Source organism: Phalacrocorax aristotelis, chromosome 1 (genome assembly GCF_949628215.1).
Source record: "Phalacrocorax aristotelis chromosome 1, bGulAri2.1, whole genome shotgun sequence".
NCBI classification, from domain to species: Eukaryota; Metazoa; Chordata; class Aves; order Suliformes; family Phalacrocoracidae; genus Phalacrocorax; species Phalacrocorax aristotelis.
In genome coordinates this window covers 125,130,057-125,147,807 of record NC_134276.1, presented here as the reverse complement: position 1 = coordinate 125,147,807, position 17,751 = coordinate 125,130,057, and the positions used below count along the sequence as shown (strand labels likewise).

Below are 17,751 nucleotides of genomic sequence, written 5' to 3'. Positions count from 1 at the left end.
TAACCTAAAATGAGCTGTTTGCTGACATGCACTGGATTCTGCCCTGCAGAAGGGGCTCCAGGATCAGCACGTGGCCCAGACTTGCCGTCACCGAGCCCCACAGTGTCACACTGTAAATGTGTCTGACATCAATAGTGGGAACCAGGGAACAGTTCAATGACAGGTCCTCTACCCAGAAGAGTCTCAGCTGTTTCTCACAAGTGTTTTCAAAATTACTAAATTTGAGAAGTTCAACCCTTGACCTATAGCGCTCTCCTTATCAATACTGAAAGAGAGGATGTCCCCATGCCTCTGCCAGGGCTAGGCTCTAGAAGGAACAGGCAGCCTGCACACGCTTGTAGACATTATCTGCTTCAGTAAGTGTAGCAAGCTCAAAATACACTACAATATCTTCAGATTTCTAATACAGAGAAGCATCAAGCTTAAATGCAGTAAAACACATATGGCAGAGTTTATTTGCAGTCCACATCCCCTTTCAAAAAGCACATACTGCAAGGTTGCTCGTGTCCGACTGTCACCACATTATTATTCCAGGGAAGAATGGGACAGCAAAGGGAAATCCATAAAAACAACATATAGACTGAAGGGTACATAAGTGTGCTTCCTACTTACAAACAATTACAATATTGAATAAATTCAATCTAAGGCCAAAGAGAAACGCAGTCAGAAGTCACACCTTTAGTTGGTACGGTATTCTGCTGAAGTGTCTCATGAGCAGGAAACCTTTACAGAACCATTATGTCTAGTGCCAGGGAGAGACATCCAGATGTGCAAACTACCTAGCATTTGTGAGAGGTACAGTAAGTGGTTATACCATTTCCTTCCCTTCCCCCTGTTAATAAAGCAAACAGGGTTAAAAAAAAAAAGAAAAAGAAAAAAAAAAACCAACCAGAAAACATGGAATGTGGCAGATTCACCTCCAGTACTATCTCCCTTAAGTCCCAGCACTCATTACTTTCTTCACATCTAAGGTTAACAGAGCAAAAAGATGGAGCAGCTCAAGGGGGAGAGAAGACAAGAAGCACCACAGAAGTGCCTTCCCCGCCGAAGGGCTGGCACAACACGAAATGCCACAAGCAGCAGGCCTGCCCCACTCTCCCAGAGATGCTGCCATAGCTTAACAGACTTCCCTCTCAGAAGAGCCTTCACTCCTGCATGCTGTTTATTCAGTATTTTAGAAGGAAGGAAAATGCTCTTTATCACATCTTTTCACACTCACGTGACTGCATACTAAAGCAAAACTCTGTCACCTCCATCAAGTATAATGTGCTGTATTTTGGCCTCTCAGGTGGCAGCATGTTAAATTTCTTACAGTTACAAAAGAAGTCAAGCACAGGAGGAGACCATTCCCCTTGTCCTTCAGTTGCTTGGCTAATTAGCGCAAGCCACAACAAGCCAGAAAATACTTTTCTTTTTGCTGTATAGTTGTAGCTCTGAGAAGGCAATGATTCCTGCAACATGAAGCTGTGTGCTACTTAGAGTGCTCCTTTTAGGGTGAAAAAGCAGCAGAGGTCAAGGTAAAAATCTCTAGAAACAAACAAACAAACAATTGCCCTGATTTACCCCTGCCTGTCAGGCCGGGTGCATTTTGTCTCTCTCTGTACCCAGAACATATACAGCTAATTCTATTTTCTAGAACTGCAATTGCTGATTGATGAGTCATCTTTCCTGTAAATTTTTTTTTTTTAAGTGATTTTGGCATTGTTCCTTGAAATTCCTCTCCAGCTATGCAATGGAAATTTTGACCTCACACTCTGGTTTCTTTAACATCACAGATACGGAGATTATGAGTTTAGGAAGACCAAACAGTTGAAGTAAGGATGCAATGAAGAAATCTGTACCTTAAAAAAGAAAGCAAGCTGAACTAAATAAACTCTCAAGTAAATATTTATCCGTATACCCATTAGGTTATGTTCTTAATAATACAGCAACTCATTTATCATAATTAAGAATTTGTGGGGAGAAAGGGCTGCCTCCCTCTTTCCCCTCCCAAAGCTGGTCATGTGGCCAAAGTTGTTGGCAAGTGAAACTTGGCATGTATCGAAAGTTTAGTTTTTTCCTTTATATTTGCAACTCCCCATATCACCTTTTTGAAAACATACTGCAATCATAGTCAGAAAACAAAGAGTAGAAACCAGAAGATAGAAAGAAACCAAAAGCATTAAATAATTAATCCATGAGATAGAATTATTGCATAGGGTAGCATAACACTTTTCAGATTGTAATCAGCAAGATGAAGGACTTTTTGGCTCCCTATCCTTCCTCTATTTGGGGGCAATGTGGAAGGTATATGGTAGCCCAAATTTCTCAGATATGCTAAGTTGAAAACACATGATGAAGAGCTTGGAATTTTGCACTGCCTTAGTCCCTCAAGAAAAAAAAAAAGATGGATCTTTATAGCAGGAATCTAAACTGAACACATTCAGGTACTTCAATTTATCCAAAACGTCACTTAATAGAAGAGAAACTCCTCGACCCACCCATTCTGCATTCAGCTGTCAGGAAAACCTTACAGTGCTCCAAAACAGATGGATGCCCCTAGCACCTGCTGGAACCTCTAACCAGTTATTACAATCAGGCAATTACAATCATCACAGTAAGCTAGATTTAAGAAGTGGCACATTCATGACTCAAGAAGGCTAAGCCTATTTAAAATGAATTGAAATGCATGCCTATCTTCCAAATGTTAAGTGGGATAGCCAAGGAACATGACAACATGAGTGAAATTATGCATTCTTGGAAAAACTCTGAACAAGATTTCTCGAATGAGAACACTGTTATGGTCTCTGGTAACTCTTCATGGTCATGCCAGAGGGCATTCCACTCTATCCCACCCGTGTTTAGCTTGCACCACCAACCAGCTTTGGTTCAGGCCAAGCTAAGCAGTCAAAATATTTGGCTACAAGCACCACTGCTGCTCTAACCACAATGCAGCCCTCAATAGTCTCTTCACAGACTTCATTAGACACTAACCAACTTAAATGGCCAATTTAAGCCATGAAGAATGCGGCAAGTTTTAAACTTTGAAGAGTCACTGTCCTTCCCCATCAATGTAGCTCTCTGAATAGAAACTCTGCACCCAACAGTAAAGTAGCTCTGACCACATAGGCTGGGATGTGCAACTGTGCTGCTGGCACCCTCAACTGCCTTGCAGCTGCTCTGAAACTCATCGGAGTGTCTGTCCTCAGCCTGTTGCCATGATGAAATTAGTTAATGTGACTGGTACAGGTGTGACAGCTGACTGATAAGGTTTCCAGAAATACTTGTGATAAGATGCTACTGAAAAAAAAAAAAAATGTAATCACATTCCCAGCTCTTGCCATAACCTTAATGAAGTTGAGTTAAAAAAAAAAAATTAAAAAAAAGACAGTGATTTGGTTGGGGGGAGGGGAAAGAAGACACACTGATTTATTTTCTACTTTTCCAGTCTCAGCAATCAAACTAACAGCTGGCAAAACCCATTGTTATGTGCAAAAAATTTTCAAAGTTTCAGGTAGAGAAGGTGTATGAAAAAAACCAGCTCAAACTCTATGAGAAGAGGTAACAGCCAAGCTGAACCTGTTTCTACGTATGTTAGTCGCTCAGAGATGGCTGTAGATTAGTAAAAATAATGCCTGTGACCTAGGGTAAAATACAGAGGATTTTAATACAAGGTAGTACAGACTCCCTTATATACAGCTATTAGTGGACATGGGAGAGAAATGACCAAATGCTTTCTTACTACACCGACTGATGCATTTTTAAGTAAAGCATTTCCAAATTCTTCCAAATAATTGTCTTCAGCTTCACAGGCAAACTTGCACCAATTCAAATGTATGCCATATACTGGAGGAGGGGGGTGTACATTCCAGTGATGAACATACAAACATCATAAGTTGGGCAGAACATGGGGGGAAAACATTTAGCATCTGTGTAGTTACTTGAGCTGCTCAGGAAACTTCCACCAGATGTTCCTAGATGTTACCTCAGCTGCCTCCCAAACCACTATCACGTCTGCTCTCTTCCTTACTGAATACCAGTGTTATTAACTGGAACCATAAATAGTTTACCCCTGGGAGAAACCTTAATATATCACTTATAAGCCTGCCAAGTGTCACAACTCTTATTAGGAACTGAAAAGCTCAATAAATGTAACATGCTAAACTCAGTACAGGTTATGCAAATGCAACAGGAAATAAATCTTCTCCTCAGTCTCCTGTCAGACGGGAAAATTCAGCAAATATCAGAACAGCCTCAATTTTACACGCTAGTAATATTTTTCCAATTGATTGTGTGAGGCAACAGTTTAAATACTTCCATCCACCTCATAAATAATGTTCCATGTCAAGGGGAATATCCTAGCATCAACACAATCATTAAAATATCTGAGGTTTGTAATTACACAGAATAGGAGAAAAGTAACTGGGCCAGAGGATCCTGACACTGAAATTTAGAAGGGTTCGGGCACAGGGAAAAGGAGAGATAAAAATGTGTTCCTCTTCCCAGTGATAACAATTATGTTACTTATAAATGTACCTGATTTAACCTAGGTAACAATCCATGAAAACATGATAGCTGAAACTAGCAGAAACATGTCAGAAAGCACTCTAATTTCTGGAAAATAAATTTATGTTGACTTCATCCTCAACAACCATCTTACACATCAAAGCCACTAACAATAGATGTTCATGGACTGGTGCGAGAAGAAGGGTTATTTCTCTCCCTGGGAAGAAAGGGGAACACACAGCCCAGGATCCTGAGTGGGACCTGGCCAGAGGAGAAGAGTAGTTAGGCCACAGGATGGCCTGACACTGACAGGGAGATGGGTTTGGGCAAACAGGGATGAAGAGCATGTTTCTACTAAGATACTACTAGTATTATGAAGAAGGAAAAATAAATAGGGAAGGGGTGAGCTGTCAAACTGTACCTTAACCTCAAACGTGAACTGTTTTCAACTTGCACAGAGCACTAGAGAGAGGCAGCGGTCTATGCTCACTGCTCAATGAAGCACACCCATTGTGCACATTCCAAATGTATTTTAACTGTTTTGAGAAATCAGCTTCAAATGTCTATAGTTTAAAACAAACAAACAAAAACCCCTCCACCCTAAATTTCTTAACAATTGCTGTCTGGAAACTGTTCTTGCCTCTCACGCAAGAAGTTGCTTCTGAACTAATGCTACATTTAACTCATCTTAGTAAAACATTCTCAACACCCTAGAACAACTCCTTTTTAAGGAATACACTACCCACAAAAAGTAATGTGAAGAAAACCTGCAACTACATGATTGAATAACCTGAAATTCTCAAGTTATTTAAATATATAGGAATACAATAATCTATCCAAAAGTATTATTGAAAGTGAAGATATTTTTGAAAAACACAAGGACTGAAATCGCAAGAGAAATAGTGGTCCACATAAATCACCAGAATTAAAGATGGAAAAGGAAAGAAAACCCACCATTCTTAAATGCACCTTTTCAATAGGGAGACTAAAACCCTTCCATAGGCCTTCCTTACATACCTAGTACTGAAACGATCTTCTGTTGTTCAGTTAACTGTAAATCCCCTCTCCCTGTAGCTATTGTTGTATGCAGGATTTGATTACACTTAGCAACAGTGAAAGTATTGCACTTGGATCCATGGGGGTGGGGAAGACCACACAAATCAAAACTTCTTATTCTAATATTTTCTATTCTGGAATTTTAGAAATTATCCTAAGCTGAAGTTTATGCATAAGCAATATAGAGTATCTGTGTATGATCTAAAAAAGTCCAAAAGGAATTATCTTTTAAGACTGCTAGTGCAGTCCAGTTCATCTATTATTCTCGATGATCATTATTTCTAAAACGCATATGGAAGTAAAATTTAATAATTCCAAACTCTCTCAAGTGTTTCTCCAGCCTTTTTACTTTCAGCCCAAAGAATTTTTCTAATTATTTTCTAGGTATGCTGCACTACCCTATTCTATCTAATGCAGAGAAAATACAATTAAGACACCAAGAAAGCAAAAAATGTACCGATCCATGTTATCACTATGCTCCAGCTGATACACTGGGTGACCCTGAGCAAATCACTCAGCCACATTCCCACCAAAAATGCAAAAGGCTCCAGACTCCGAAAAGTGACTGTCAGATCAAAAACTGTTTACAGAGCAGCCTGCAATCATCAAATAGAGAGCTCTGCAAATGGAAAGTATTACAGCATATGCTATGTTCTAGCCATGAGTTTAAAAATAAGAAAGAATCGAAAAAAAGAACCTTTGCAATCATGACTAGGCACATATGTTCCAAACAGACATGAAACTCCTGTTTCTTGGGTATAGCTCTTTGATTTTTTATTACTTATACTTGACAAAGGCTAGGTCTAGAAACGATAACAATTAATCAGAAGTTCATACATACAGGATACATTGGGAAGTATCTATTACTAGATTTAATTCTTATAGCTACAAGCCGAATTTCTAGATACCAACGCCCTTTTTCATGCTTCAGTCACCTTTGTAAAGGATGAAAGGAAAGAAGCACTTTTCATAAAAGGGGGAGATACAGAAAGGAAAAAAAACAACCTGTGTCAGGTCAGGATGCAACAACGCACACATAAACCCTTGATTTGACAGATGGAATGAGAAGCCCTTGCCTTTGATTTGCACACAATAAATGAAGATATGTTAGTATTTATCTGCAGGAAGAGGGGGTGTCACCATCTGAAAGGAACCCAGAAAATATTTGTTAGCTCCTCTTGCTTGGGCCTGTTGAATGAAGCTGCAGAGAAACCAAATGCCACTCTGTTTCATAGCAAAATGCTTGTTCCATCCAAATGACTGCTCCCCATGGAGAAGGCAGTGGCAGAGTTTGCATTAGCTTCTTCTGCAACATATCGGTTCCAAGTGTGAAGACTCAGCAGTAGGAACAACAAGAACTTTAATGCAGATGGAGGCTCAAGCTGTAAGGATAGGAGAACTTATTGATGAAATTAAATCCTGCTTTATAGTATACGCTGGCCAGTGTTAATGTCAGCAATTAATTCTGGCTATGAATGATGCTAGCTAAGCATATGGTAGAAAAAAATTACAATATGATTAGTCACTGTGCAGGAAATAAGAAGCAAAAATATGAGTCACAATTTTGTCTTTAACGTCTACATGAAGTAGGGGTACTCTGGTTTTCCAGAGTCTACTACATGAACCACCTGAGATTATTTATATTTTTACAGGGTCACTTTTCCTTTTCTTATGCTTTAAACTGAGTAAATAAGCCAATAAAATCTAAGAAAATGGGATTATGAAGTGTAAAAGAAAGATATAGACACTTCGTTGTCCTTATTTATGCTCCTCTTCCCACCTTCCTCTGCATGAAAGCATCACACAAAACAAGGGAAGAAATACCTTCACTGATTACAGTAGTGCTGCATAAAATCAATTCAACACACGTTGTTTCCAAATGTAGAGCATAAGCAAAACAAAAGCCTACTATATTTCCCGTAATTACCTTTCTTTAAAAAAAAAAATTCTAAGAAGTCATCTATACACTTCACCCAACTTGTAAATCTAAATAGAGAATGGAAATAAGCGTTTTCCCTCCACATGTCAAAATCATGATTAGTCTAAACAATTAAAAGCATCAGAGAGCCTAGCACCCATTGGTTTCTCCAAGCATTCATGCTTATTGCACGCCTGGCAGTGGTTTCAAAGAAAATCTGGATTAAATAAAATGATTCAGATGTGAAAAGACTGACAATAAACAGCATTTTAGTACCACTCAGTCATAAACCAGCAAGCTTTCGTACTGCATGTCCACATTAGGAAAAATGAAACTATTTCTTCCGAGAACAACACGCTGGGTGTTTGACCCATGTGCCCCACAATGAAAACCAGGGGAAATTTGTTTTTCTGATTTCCCTTGTTCCATCAACATTTAAAAGCAGCCATACATAATAAAGTATAAATACTAAAAAATCCCAATTTTTCTTTCAAAATCTTATAAAAATATATTTTAAAATTAATTCCCAACTTCTGTCATTTTTAATAAAGCCATTTTATGTTCTTTTTCTTAAAGAACAATGCTCACAGAACTACAAACAAAGCTATGAAAGGCTTTTCTGAAAGATCATGAAGTGAATCGGATGGCGTCTGATCAATGCAAAAGCCATTCACTGCAAGCACATCATGATGCTAACATAAATGACAGACCTACCCATGGAAAGCAACAGCTACAAACTTCTGGGAAGAAACCATGAGTCCCAGAAAGCCCTTCCACATTTTATAAGGGCCTTCCTTATGTGTCTTCAAAACCCTGCGGGGCAGGGTCTTTTGGTAGTTCCCATAAGCACTAATTCTTCTATAAAATGGATCAAAGAATAAACACTGTAACTGGACTCACCACATTTGTGGAGTTTTCTAGGCTATGGTGGACAGATGAACTTATCCTGCTGTAAAAGAAACTTCTTAAATGCAAGTATATATCACAACACGCCGCTAGCAGATGGTGATTATAAAATGTATATGAGGAAGGCTTGGGTGTGCTTAGTCATACTGTTCACAAGAAAAGACAGATTACTATGGATATATTGCCATAATGACATGTAATTTCCAAAATTCAAATCTGAAAATACATTTCAGAATAGAATTTGAAAAAAAAAAAAAAAAGAAAGAAATAGGCACATGACAGCATGCTTGCCTTGTTCCTGTAATCTTTCTGTGGCTAACAGCTATGGCTGGAGATGAGATACAGAGCTGGATGGACACTGGTCTGACACAATACATCCGCTCCTCTGTGCTCAGGAGAAATCAGATATAAAGAAGTGATAGCCTTTCTTAGACAGTTTAATCATGTTACTGATGGTGTGATCTTTTTATTACTTAATTATTTAATGGCAGTTCTTTTATTGTTAATGGATGTGGTTTATACAAATCTTATCCACTATAGATACAGATTTATAAATTACTCTAAATGACAGTGCTGTAATTGGACAGTGTTGACATGAAACTCAAGTAGTTTAGGAATTTCCAGAGGCATGATGCCTGGAGCCAAAATTTAATTTCAGCTCTGAAGCAGATTCCCTCAGCACCTTTAGGCTACTCGTCTCCATTTCCTCCTCTCTGAACTTGCCTCCCAGGATGGTGCTAGAGGTTTGATTAATGAATGTGAATCATCTTAGCATTGCCTCCTGAATTCCAGGTATAACCAATAAAGAGCCAAAGTTTTACTTGGGCAAAACTGTAGCTGCATTTGAGGAAAAACACACCTTCCGCTATGCCAGTCAGAAGTGATCTTGCAAAACACCAAAACCAAAGCTGTGCTATTTTTAATCTCTGTCAACAAGTGCAGTCATCTGCCTTGCACAGCCACTTATTCTGTTTAAGCTTTCATATAGCCTGCACTCTTGACCTGTGGCATCATGGCTTCTCTGCTAACCACGTGCAAGTTAGCAAACTAACACACTGCAGTCAGATGATAATCTATGTGTACCTGCCTTCTGAACCCCGAGATGCAAAGCAGACACCATCACTGGTTGTGAGCATACTCTGCCAGGAGTCAGCTCTCCTCAGAGGATATGCCTCCCCATTCCCACCTACTGTCACAGGGCAGCTCAAGCTAGCTGAGCTGCTTGCACGATCGCTCCCCAGTCATTTCCACGCAAGACAGGTTAGCACAGATGAGCTCCTTCAGCTTTTTTGGTTGAGCCTGCTCATTCTGACCGAAACAGGCCAGAGAACAATTGCAGCTGAGAATGTGGGAATGCCAGGGTAGAGGAATATCGCAAGGTATGTGTGTTAAGTTCTTGTATGTGACCACCACACCATTAATCAATGCCAAGGGCCTTGTTCAGATTACAGGGCTGCCAAACATGTTTCCCCCTATGCCTTCATGTCATTCACATGGCTTCACATTCATGAGACTCCTTCTTGCACCAGATTTGATCACCTCCATCTCTCTGTTCAAGTACTTTTGTATACTGTGATCCCAGTTGTTTTTTGGCATCAGTATCAAGAAGATAATTTCAGGCACATGTTATTAAAAAGACTGGTTTTTATGAGATACTAAACAGCTTTACATTGTAGAGCAAAAGGAAAAGGAAGCTACTGGAAGTACTGTAACTGGAAAGTGCCATTATTTTCCATCTGGTGACCTCCTGCAATTCCAGAGGTATCACAGCAGGCACATTCCTGTCCCACCTCCCTGTTTAGTTTCTCATAACAGTCATCATCACCCTCTTATCTTGTCTGGCCATTAGGATCACCTCGTCATACACTGCAGGCAAAAGATCCTCACTGAGTAATTTCAAACCTATAACTTCAGAGTGAAAAAGCTTTTGGGTGAATGTACCTCTTGTCATTAAAACTGGAAAGTGATGGAGAAGCTTTTATGCCTCTCAGAGGCAAGCTGTTCCTCTAAGTTCCAAGACCAGTTTCAGCAAGTAACTGTCAGGAAAAGAGCTACCAAAAAAAAAAAAATTAAGCCTACATCAGTCATTTATTACACAGAAAAAAAATTAAACTGCTGTCAGTCATTGGTTCCTCAAGGTCCGACTGTTTCCTTTTCAGTACCAAGTATATTGCCACATTCATTAAAGAAAATGAAGACAAACCAATGCATGTGCATGCATGTGCGCAGATACGCACACAGCTGATGATAGTCAATCACCCCACTCAGATCTCATGGCAAGATCCATTTAAACCATCTGCTAATTACCATCCTGGAAAAGAGATTCTATTCAGATTTTGTGATTGATATTAAAAAAAAAACATATGTGTTGTTAACGCAAGACGAAACATGAGCATCTCATCACAGAATTATCTGAAATCTACCACTTATTTTCATTTCATCAAAACAAGACAGGTGGTCTGCTCATCACCAAAAGCTGCCTGTTCTCAGAGATTTCAGCCACTGTGAAAAGCTTCTCAGACAGTTACAATCAACAAAAGATGGAAACTCACTGAATGTTAAACTTTATTAAATTTCTGTTGATATTATGTTACAATCAAGACATTACAGGCCCCCTGTTACGGACTGCAAACCAGACACCTGAATACTCAAAGGATTAAGGCTTTCATCTTGTTCTAAATGGTTAAATTTGTTTTCAGTTGGCAACTTTGCCAGGTAAAAACAAGCAAATTAATATGTATTTTTTTAAAACTGAACTCAGACATCAAATCTTTCCACTATAAGTACCATTTGTTAGCAAGCTCGCACATACTTTCCATCCATTTATGTTCACTGGCACCAAAGCATGGAGTATGAAGTCCTCTCCCCTTTCCCCTGCAGCAGCATTCTCTCCAACCTTCATTAGCTAAACTGAAACTAGTTATAGGATGACTAAAAGCACTCACATATCTAAAACCAATATGTTAGTCAACAACTGATTATATTAAAAATGTGATACTCATTTGAGAATACCCTTATAAAAAACCCTAAGAAATCCCATGGCTTTTTATAAGTCTTTTAAGCTGTAATCTAGTTTATATGCACAATTTATAGCACAGAAACTGAGTCAGCTGGTATGTAATCAGGGCTCCTCATGAGAAGTATAGCTTTGCAATGACTCAACGTGCATCGTTGCCAGCCTACACGAGCCTGAAACACTGCAATCATTACCAAGGGCAGCTCACTGAGTCTTTCCTCTAAAATCCACAGGAAGACATTTTTACCTTCCCCTCCCACTCAGAAATTCTCCTTATTGCTGTCAGAAAATGGAGTCTGCATTTCTCTGCCACAGCTACTGCCTCTCAAACACAACTCCCACCCTTTGACATCTACGGGTAATCCAGTGCCTCCAGTATGTGTGTGACACCTCCATGCCTTTATTCTTGTTCCCTTCACAGTTTGCTGTCAGGCTCCATCCTAGCCTAAAGTACTCTTGACACATCTACAGAAAGACTCTCCCTGCCCTGAAATGCCTGGTCTCTTTTTAACATGCTAGGAGAGGTTGGCAGAAGAGACTACAGTCTGACTTAACTTTCAGTCCTCCCTTCCTCCACACCCTGCTGTGTATTGTCCCTTTGCCTGGAAGTCCAGATCAGGGATGCTGGCAGGAAGGTATGCTGCTCACTTCTGGAGAAGTGAGACATCCTCTGTGCTGAAATGCAGAAACCCTCCTTTGAAAATCCTTTCCTTTGCATTTGGAACAGACCTGGCTTTAACCAAATGCAAATTTTCCTATTCAAATGGGAAACAAGCAGAAAATGCAACACATACGAGTTAAAAAGTCATGTACTCGAGTTTCTGTTCCTAGTAAATAATTATTACCTGCAGTAACAGGCTGTGCAGATCCTGCCCCTCTCTCTCCACCTCCGCACCCCCTTCATTTTTCTTTTTCCTTTTCTTCTTCTTCAATTACAGCATCAAAAGAAAACTAAGACCTTTTAGAGACGTAAGCGAAGCATTCCTGCTCTGGAATGGCATCAGCATCTGGACACTTGGCGAAACATAGTTCAATACCTACTGTACCTATTTCTCAACCCCCCTGACAGCAAGCATGAACATTCCTGCCTTTCTTCTTATTTACCAACAACAGTTAAAGCCAAGAGTGTTCAGAAGTCCATTTCAATGGTTTTTTTTTCTGGTTCTGTTCTGGTTACATTACGAAGCAATTAAAACTGCTTTGATCTGGGGGAGGGAAAAGGAGGGGAGCGGAGAACATCTTAAGTTCACAAAGCCAAAAGCCAAGACGCACAAAACTGAAACATTCCAAAGTTAAAAATAATCGTCTTTAAACTGCAAGAGCAGAGCTGTAATTTTGAGCAGTACAGCATGACATCATGGTTTATATGGGGCCAGCTCAATAAATCAAACTGTGCCTAATTAGAGATCCTACTGCAAATCTACATTATTTGGACAAATAATTAAAACAGGACAGTTTGTAACACAAGCCAGATATGTTTACTAAAATACGTTCTTTTCAAACTTTTAGGTTCACTACTGCTTACAAAGCTTTCACATTTAGTAAATTATAGACCCCTAAGCTTTTATTTTAGGCTGACTTCACTTTCAAGGAATTCTTCAATTAACTTTACGTTGCTTTAAGCTCTTCATCCAACGGGAAAACAATCTGTGGTTTCTTACTTCTTCCAGTGCCAATGGCTGCCCTCCACGTTTGACTTGCAGACTTACTGTCTTTTTAGAGCCAGGGTCTGTTTGTCTAAAACCAGCCTAGTTGTCATAGCATTTTGACAAGTCCACTGTAAAAGGAGAACAAAACTTTCTGGTGGGTAAGCTGCTAAGAATAAGGAAGGTTGTTCTCACAACCTCAACAGACGAGTTCCAAATTTAAGGAATGCTCAGCAATAAACCCAGAGTGGAAAGCCCCCACTTCCTGAGTTGCCCTTCTTTCCTACCTACCCCAATTTTTAATTTTCCAATTTCTTCTTTTCTCAGTTGTTTTTCTAAAATGTGTGCTTCTTCTCAAATCTAAAAGCTGTGACATGCTCAAACATTTCACAGAATCACAGAATCACGGGTTGGAAGGGACCTCAGGGATCATCTAGTTCAACCTTTCTAGGAAGAGGGCAGTCTAGGCAAGATGGCCCAGCACCCTGTCCCACCGAATCTTAAAAGTGTCCAAGGGAGCGGAGTCAACCACTTCCCTGGGGAGATTATTCCAATGGTTGACTGTCCTCAGTGTGAAAAACTTCCCTCTGGTGTCCAGTCGGAATCTCCCCAAGAGCCAATTGTGTCTGTTCCCCCTTGTCCTCTCCATGTGACTCCTTGTAAAAAGGGAACCTCCATCTTCTTTGTAGCTACCCCTTAAGTACTGGTACATTGTAATGAGATCCCCTCTAAGCCTCCTTTTAAAGCCTAAAAAATCCCCACTGCTATCAAACATTACTCTCTGTAGATGGTCTGGACGCCTCTGGAATTGTTGCAAATGCTCTGGAGACATCAGCTATCAGTTACTGTGTGTGTAAAGTTAAATCAAGAGCCAAAGAGTTTAATAAAAGACATGAGCTAAACAACAGGGACAGAATTTATTCCTAAACTGCGCATTCTTCCTCCTAGAACAAGAGAGATTTGTATGTAATTTTTTATTCTCAGGTTAAAAAAAGAAGGTAGAGTAGGCAGCTCTCCTTCCTTTTCCCTTCTGATGTTTGACTTGCTAAATAGACCAATATACAGAGAAGTAGAACTGTAAAGATGATGACTGAGGTGCAAAATGTTTGACACTGTCAATGAAAAAGGACCATACAGAAAAGAGAGATATGTCTATTAGTATAGTGTTATGTTGTCCAAGTAATCTTCTTCTATAGAACTTTAACTAAGCACAGACTTGGACAAAGTATCATTCACTTCTTAATACACAGATTTTAAATAAAATAATCCGGCAGGTTTTAGAGGAATCAAAGCACATTAAATATAATATGCACTGCATAACAATGTCTATAAAGATATGGCAAATGCACCTCCCTCAACCACAGCCACCATGACCAGCATACCCTTAAACAGGAATGCACCTTTCAGACCTCCATTTGAATGCTTTGGTACAATAAAAATGCATCAGACTTGTAAATTAAGAATATTTTTTTTTAATTCAATTTAAGACTGTCTTTGTGGACAGAAATATTATGACTGACCTCTGTTAAGTGCAAGCCATTCCAACTCCCCTACATTCTCAGTGTGCAGCAACAGATTTCTCAGGAAAAAAAAAACCACCCTGTAACTATTTGGACATACTTCTGAAAGCAACAGTGAAAATTAAGAAAGCAGCCTTCTCAAAGAAGTATCTATTTTTGCAATGTGTGCTTTTAAAGCACAATGCTTACAGAATTAAATACTTCAGTTCTCTTGTGTAAACTTGTACAGATTGTTTGCTGTTGAGCTTTTGAGTCACATTTTGGCAGTAAACTGCTATCCTTGTAGAAAATATAAGTACTACAAACCAAGTGATGTAATCTATATCTATATTTAACTCACTTCTACTGGTTTTTGGTTGTGGTTGTTTTTTTTTTTTTAAGAGAAAAACTCAGGAAAGGATACAAAAATCAAAGACAGGTGAAACAAAAAACCCACCCCAGATATCTGTAGTTAAATATATAGTTCAAAATAAACAATCTGGACTCCATATTCAATCTTTTTTCCTATGTTATGAGCCTTGTGAAAACCTCCAGAGAAGATAAATTGTTTCTTTGTAGAACCATGGCTCTCACGTCACAGGACAGAATTCAGATGAAAGAAAGTAGTGTTTCTACCTGTACTCAAGGTATAGGATTATAAACCACTTTCTTAACTGAATAATATAAAATGACTCTCTAAAACCAGGGCAAAAACTCATCTCAAGGAAGTGAAATCTACAGTTATTTCAGAGTGTATTCTTCTTTGCTCCCTGCCCCCAAGCTACAGTCTATTCAGGGGAAAAAAAAAAAAAATTGCACTGTAGCGTGGCCGTCCATATGGCCCAGGCTTGTGCTGTGTGTGCAGTACATGTACGTGCACCACACCCTGATGCAACATCCCTTCTCTACTTCCATTGTGGCACCTGCTTTGGGCCACAATGTCCAGGTTTCTGGTCCTTTGCGTGTCCGTAACACTGCATGGCAGTTTGGACAGAAGGAGGAAGAACCTACAGAGGAGGGCAGCTGACAGAGGGGAAACTAATGCAATGCTCTTGACTGGTAATTAAAGCTTTGCTCAGCCTCAAACTCTCAAATGTGGTAAGTCTTTAACCAACAAAAGAGACTGCCAGAAAAGGATAACAGTGAGTGAGAGAAAGCGCACAAGCAAAACGTGAGCGAGAGCATGCACAGGAGATGGAACACATGTGCTTTCCCCTTTCCTCCTCTAAGGTTTCTCCCATCAACTGTAAACCACTGCCTAAGGGCTTGAATGTCTTCAAAGCCTGGTTACCATAAAAATAGGAACATGGTCAAGGCCAATATGTAGAGAACAATGGGGGGAATCCTACCCTTTAAATCCTAGGTCAATGTTTTCTTACCTCTCTGAAGCAGGGAATCACATATGCTAGCTTTTTCATACCTTTTCCTTACTCCTCCTCATGCCACCAGTGTCACTGCATCTCTACCCTCCCCTCCTTGTCACATTGCCTCCTGCCCTCTTCCTCATTACCACCTGGCAACCAGTTGTGTGGGGAGTGGCCAAGATGAGGGTGAACACCAGGCACCCACTTCAGGGCAACTACGAGCTTTGTCTCTTGGAATAAAGCATCTCAAACTCCAGGGTTCATTGCCTCTCATAAGTGGCAAGGAAGAAGCATATTTAAGACTTGAGAAAATTAAAATTCACACAGCTTGCACTGATTATTACAGGCTGAAACCCACATAAAATCTGTTTGAATAATAAGGGAGAGATTTTTGTATTACATTACACAAAGGATCAGACTAGATGGTTACAGAGGGTCCTTCTGACCAAGTTGTGACAATACATATACAAGAGAATTTTAAAGATCAGAATTATTTCCCAGTATGACTTACACTATTTCTTGTTTTATTTTTGGTCTTCTAAAACCAGACGAAACTCAAAGGAATATTATGCACACAGCAGCCCAGAGCCTGCCTTTAAATACTGTCCAAATGACATATTACTTTGACCAAGGAGATAGCAATACCTCTGTTTCCATTAATTCTCTTTTAAGAGTCACAGGATTCAAATTGTTTATTTCCAGCATTACATCATGCTCAGGCCTCTCACTGATTAATTAAAACTGTATACGTATAGGAAAAAGAACAAAAAAGCCAAACTGCAATACTATGAACCAAGAGTGTCCCTGATAAAAGAAATGGACTGCTGTTCTCAAGTCCTTTCCATAGGTTGATTGTGAATTGTAACCAGACAAGATCTCCTTTTTCAAGCTTCCAGCAACTGGCAAACATGTCTAATGCACAGGAAGTCATATTTATAGTTGCATTGCTCCCACAATATACCAATTCTCTTGTAATCAGAAGTTGTCTCTAGGCCTGCTAAATGAAAGATCTTTTTCGTTGGGATTGCAGCCTCTTAACAGGAAGCTTCCAAATCTGCAGTTATTAATGCCAGTGGAGGGGAAAACACAGCACAGTACAGCCCCCAGTTCATTATTAGACAGTAAAACCCCCCAAAAATTCTGGAATCCTGGTATTGCAACTTATATGAATTACTCTGTTGAATCATTATTTAAGTTGCAGCATGTGTTTAACTTACCTACTTTTTTGCTATCTAGCTTAAAGAAATTACTACTACATAAGCTTCAGTATGTACTTGGGCAGGGCCTTTGAGCATGCAGATACTCCACGGGAAATCTGAAGGAGTGCCCTCTGCTTCGTTAAAGGAAGACCTGTTTCAAACTTCTTCAAACAACTACAATCAGTAGCTTGCTTATGTGTTTGTATTGTCACCCTGTATATAGAAAATTATTAAAACACCCCAAACAACTACTTGAAAATTTCAAATTCTCTTCCAGCAACCATATCAGAGTATTTAAAAGGGCACAGCACTAGTCTTGGCTGAGGCTTTCCCCCCGCTCCCTTAAATACAGAGAAAAAGAATACAATTTTTTAAGGAAGACAGAAAAAGAGATTCATACTTTACCGAAGAAGAAATTCTTGAAAAGCAAAAAATCATTGCAAAAGTCGTTCTTACCTAAAATTGGAAAAAAAAAAAAAAAAAAAAAAAAAAGAGAGAGAGGGGAAGTAAATAAGATTAAGAATGATCCCTTGGAGCACTGCACCTTCAAAACACAAAGAATTCCCAAACAATATTTTACAGACATCGTGACAGCGTGGAACAAATCTAAAAGAAAACAAGCTACACCAGAACAGGAAATTGCAATTTCTTTGAAACAATAA

General features: G+C 39.4%; 2 protein-coding genes across 8 annotated transcripts in view; one reads left to right on the top strand and one right to left on the bottom strand.

Annotated features, from left to right (window-relative positions):
• Positions 1-17,751, bottom strand: part of CMSS1 (cms1 ribosomal small subunit homolog) — a 255,582-nt gene that overhangs the window by 103,679 nt on the left and 134,152 nt on the right. The window contains exon 1 of one of the 5 annotated variants that reach the window (XM_075105407.1): positions 17,495-17,690. The exons of the other annotated variants lie outside the window; for them this stretch is intronic. Coding sequence (XP_074961508.1) covers positions 17,495-17,675 — 181 coding nt within the window. The 5' untranslated portion in view covers positions 17,676-17,690. Of the gene's footprint in view, positions 1-17,494; positions 17,691-17,751 lie in introns of those variants that run through there. 5 annotated transcript variants of the gene reach the window in all.
• FILIP1L (filamin A interacting protein 1 like) overlaps positions 1-17,751 on the top strand; it is a 217,751-nt gene that overhangs the window by 67,704 nt on the left and 132,296 nt on the right. The window lies entirely within an intron of this gene.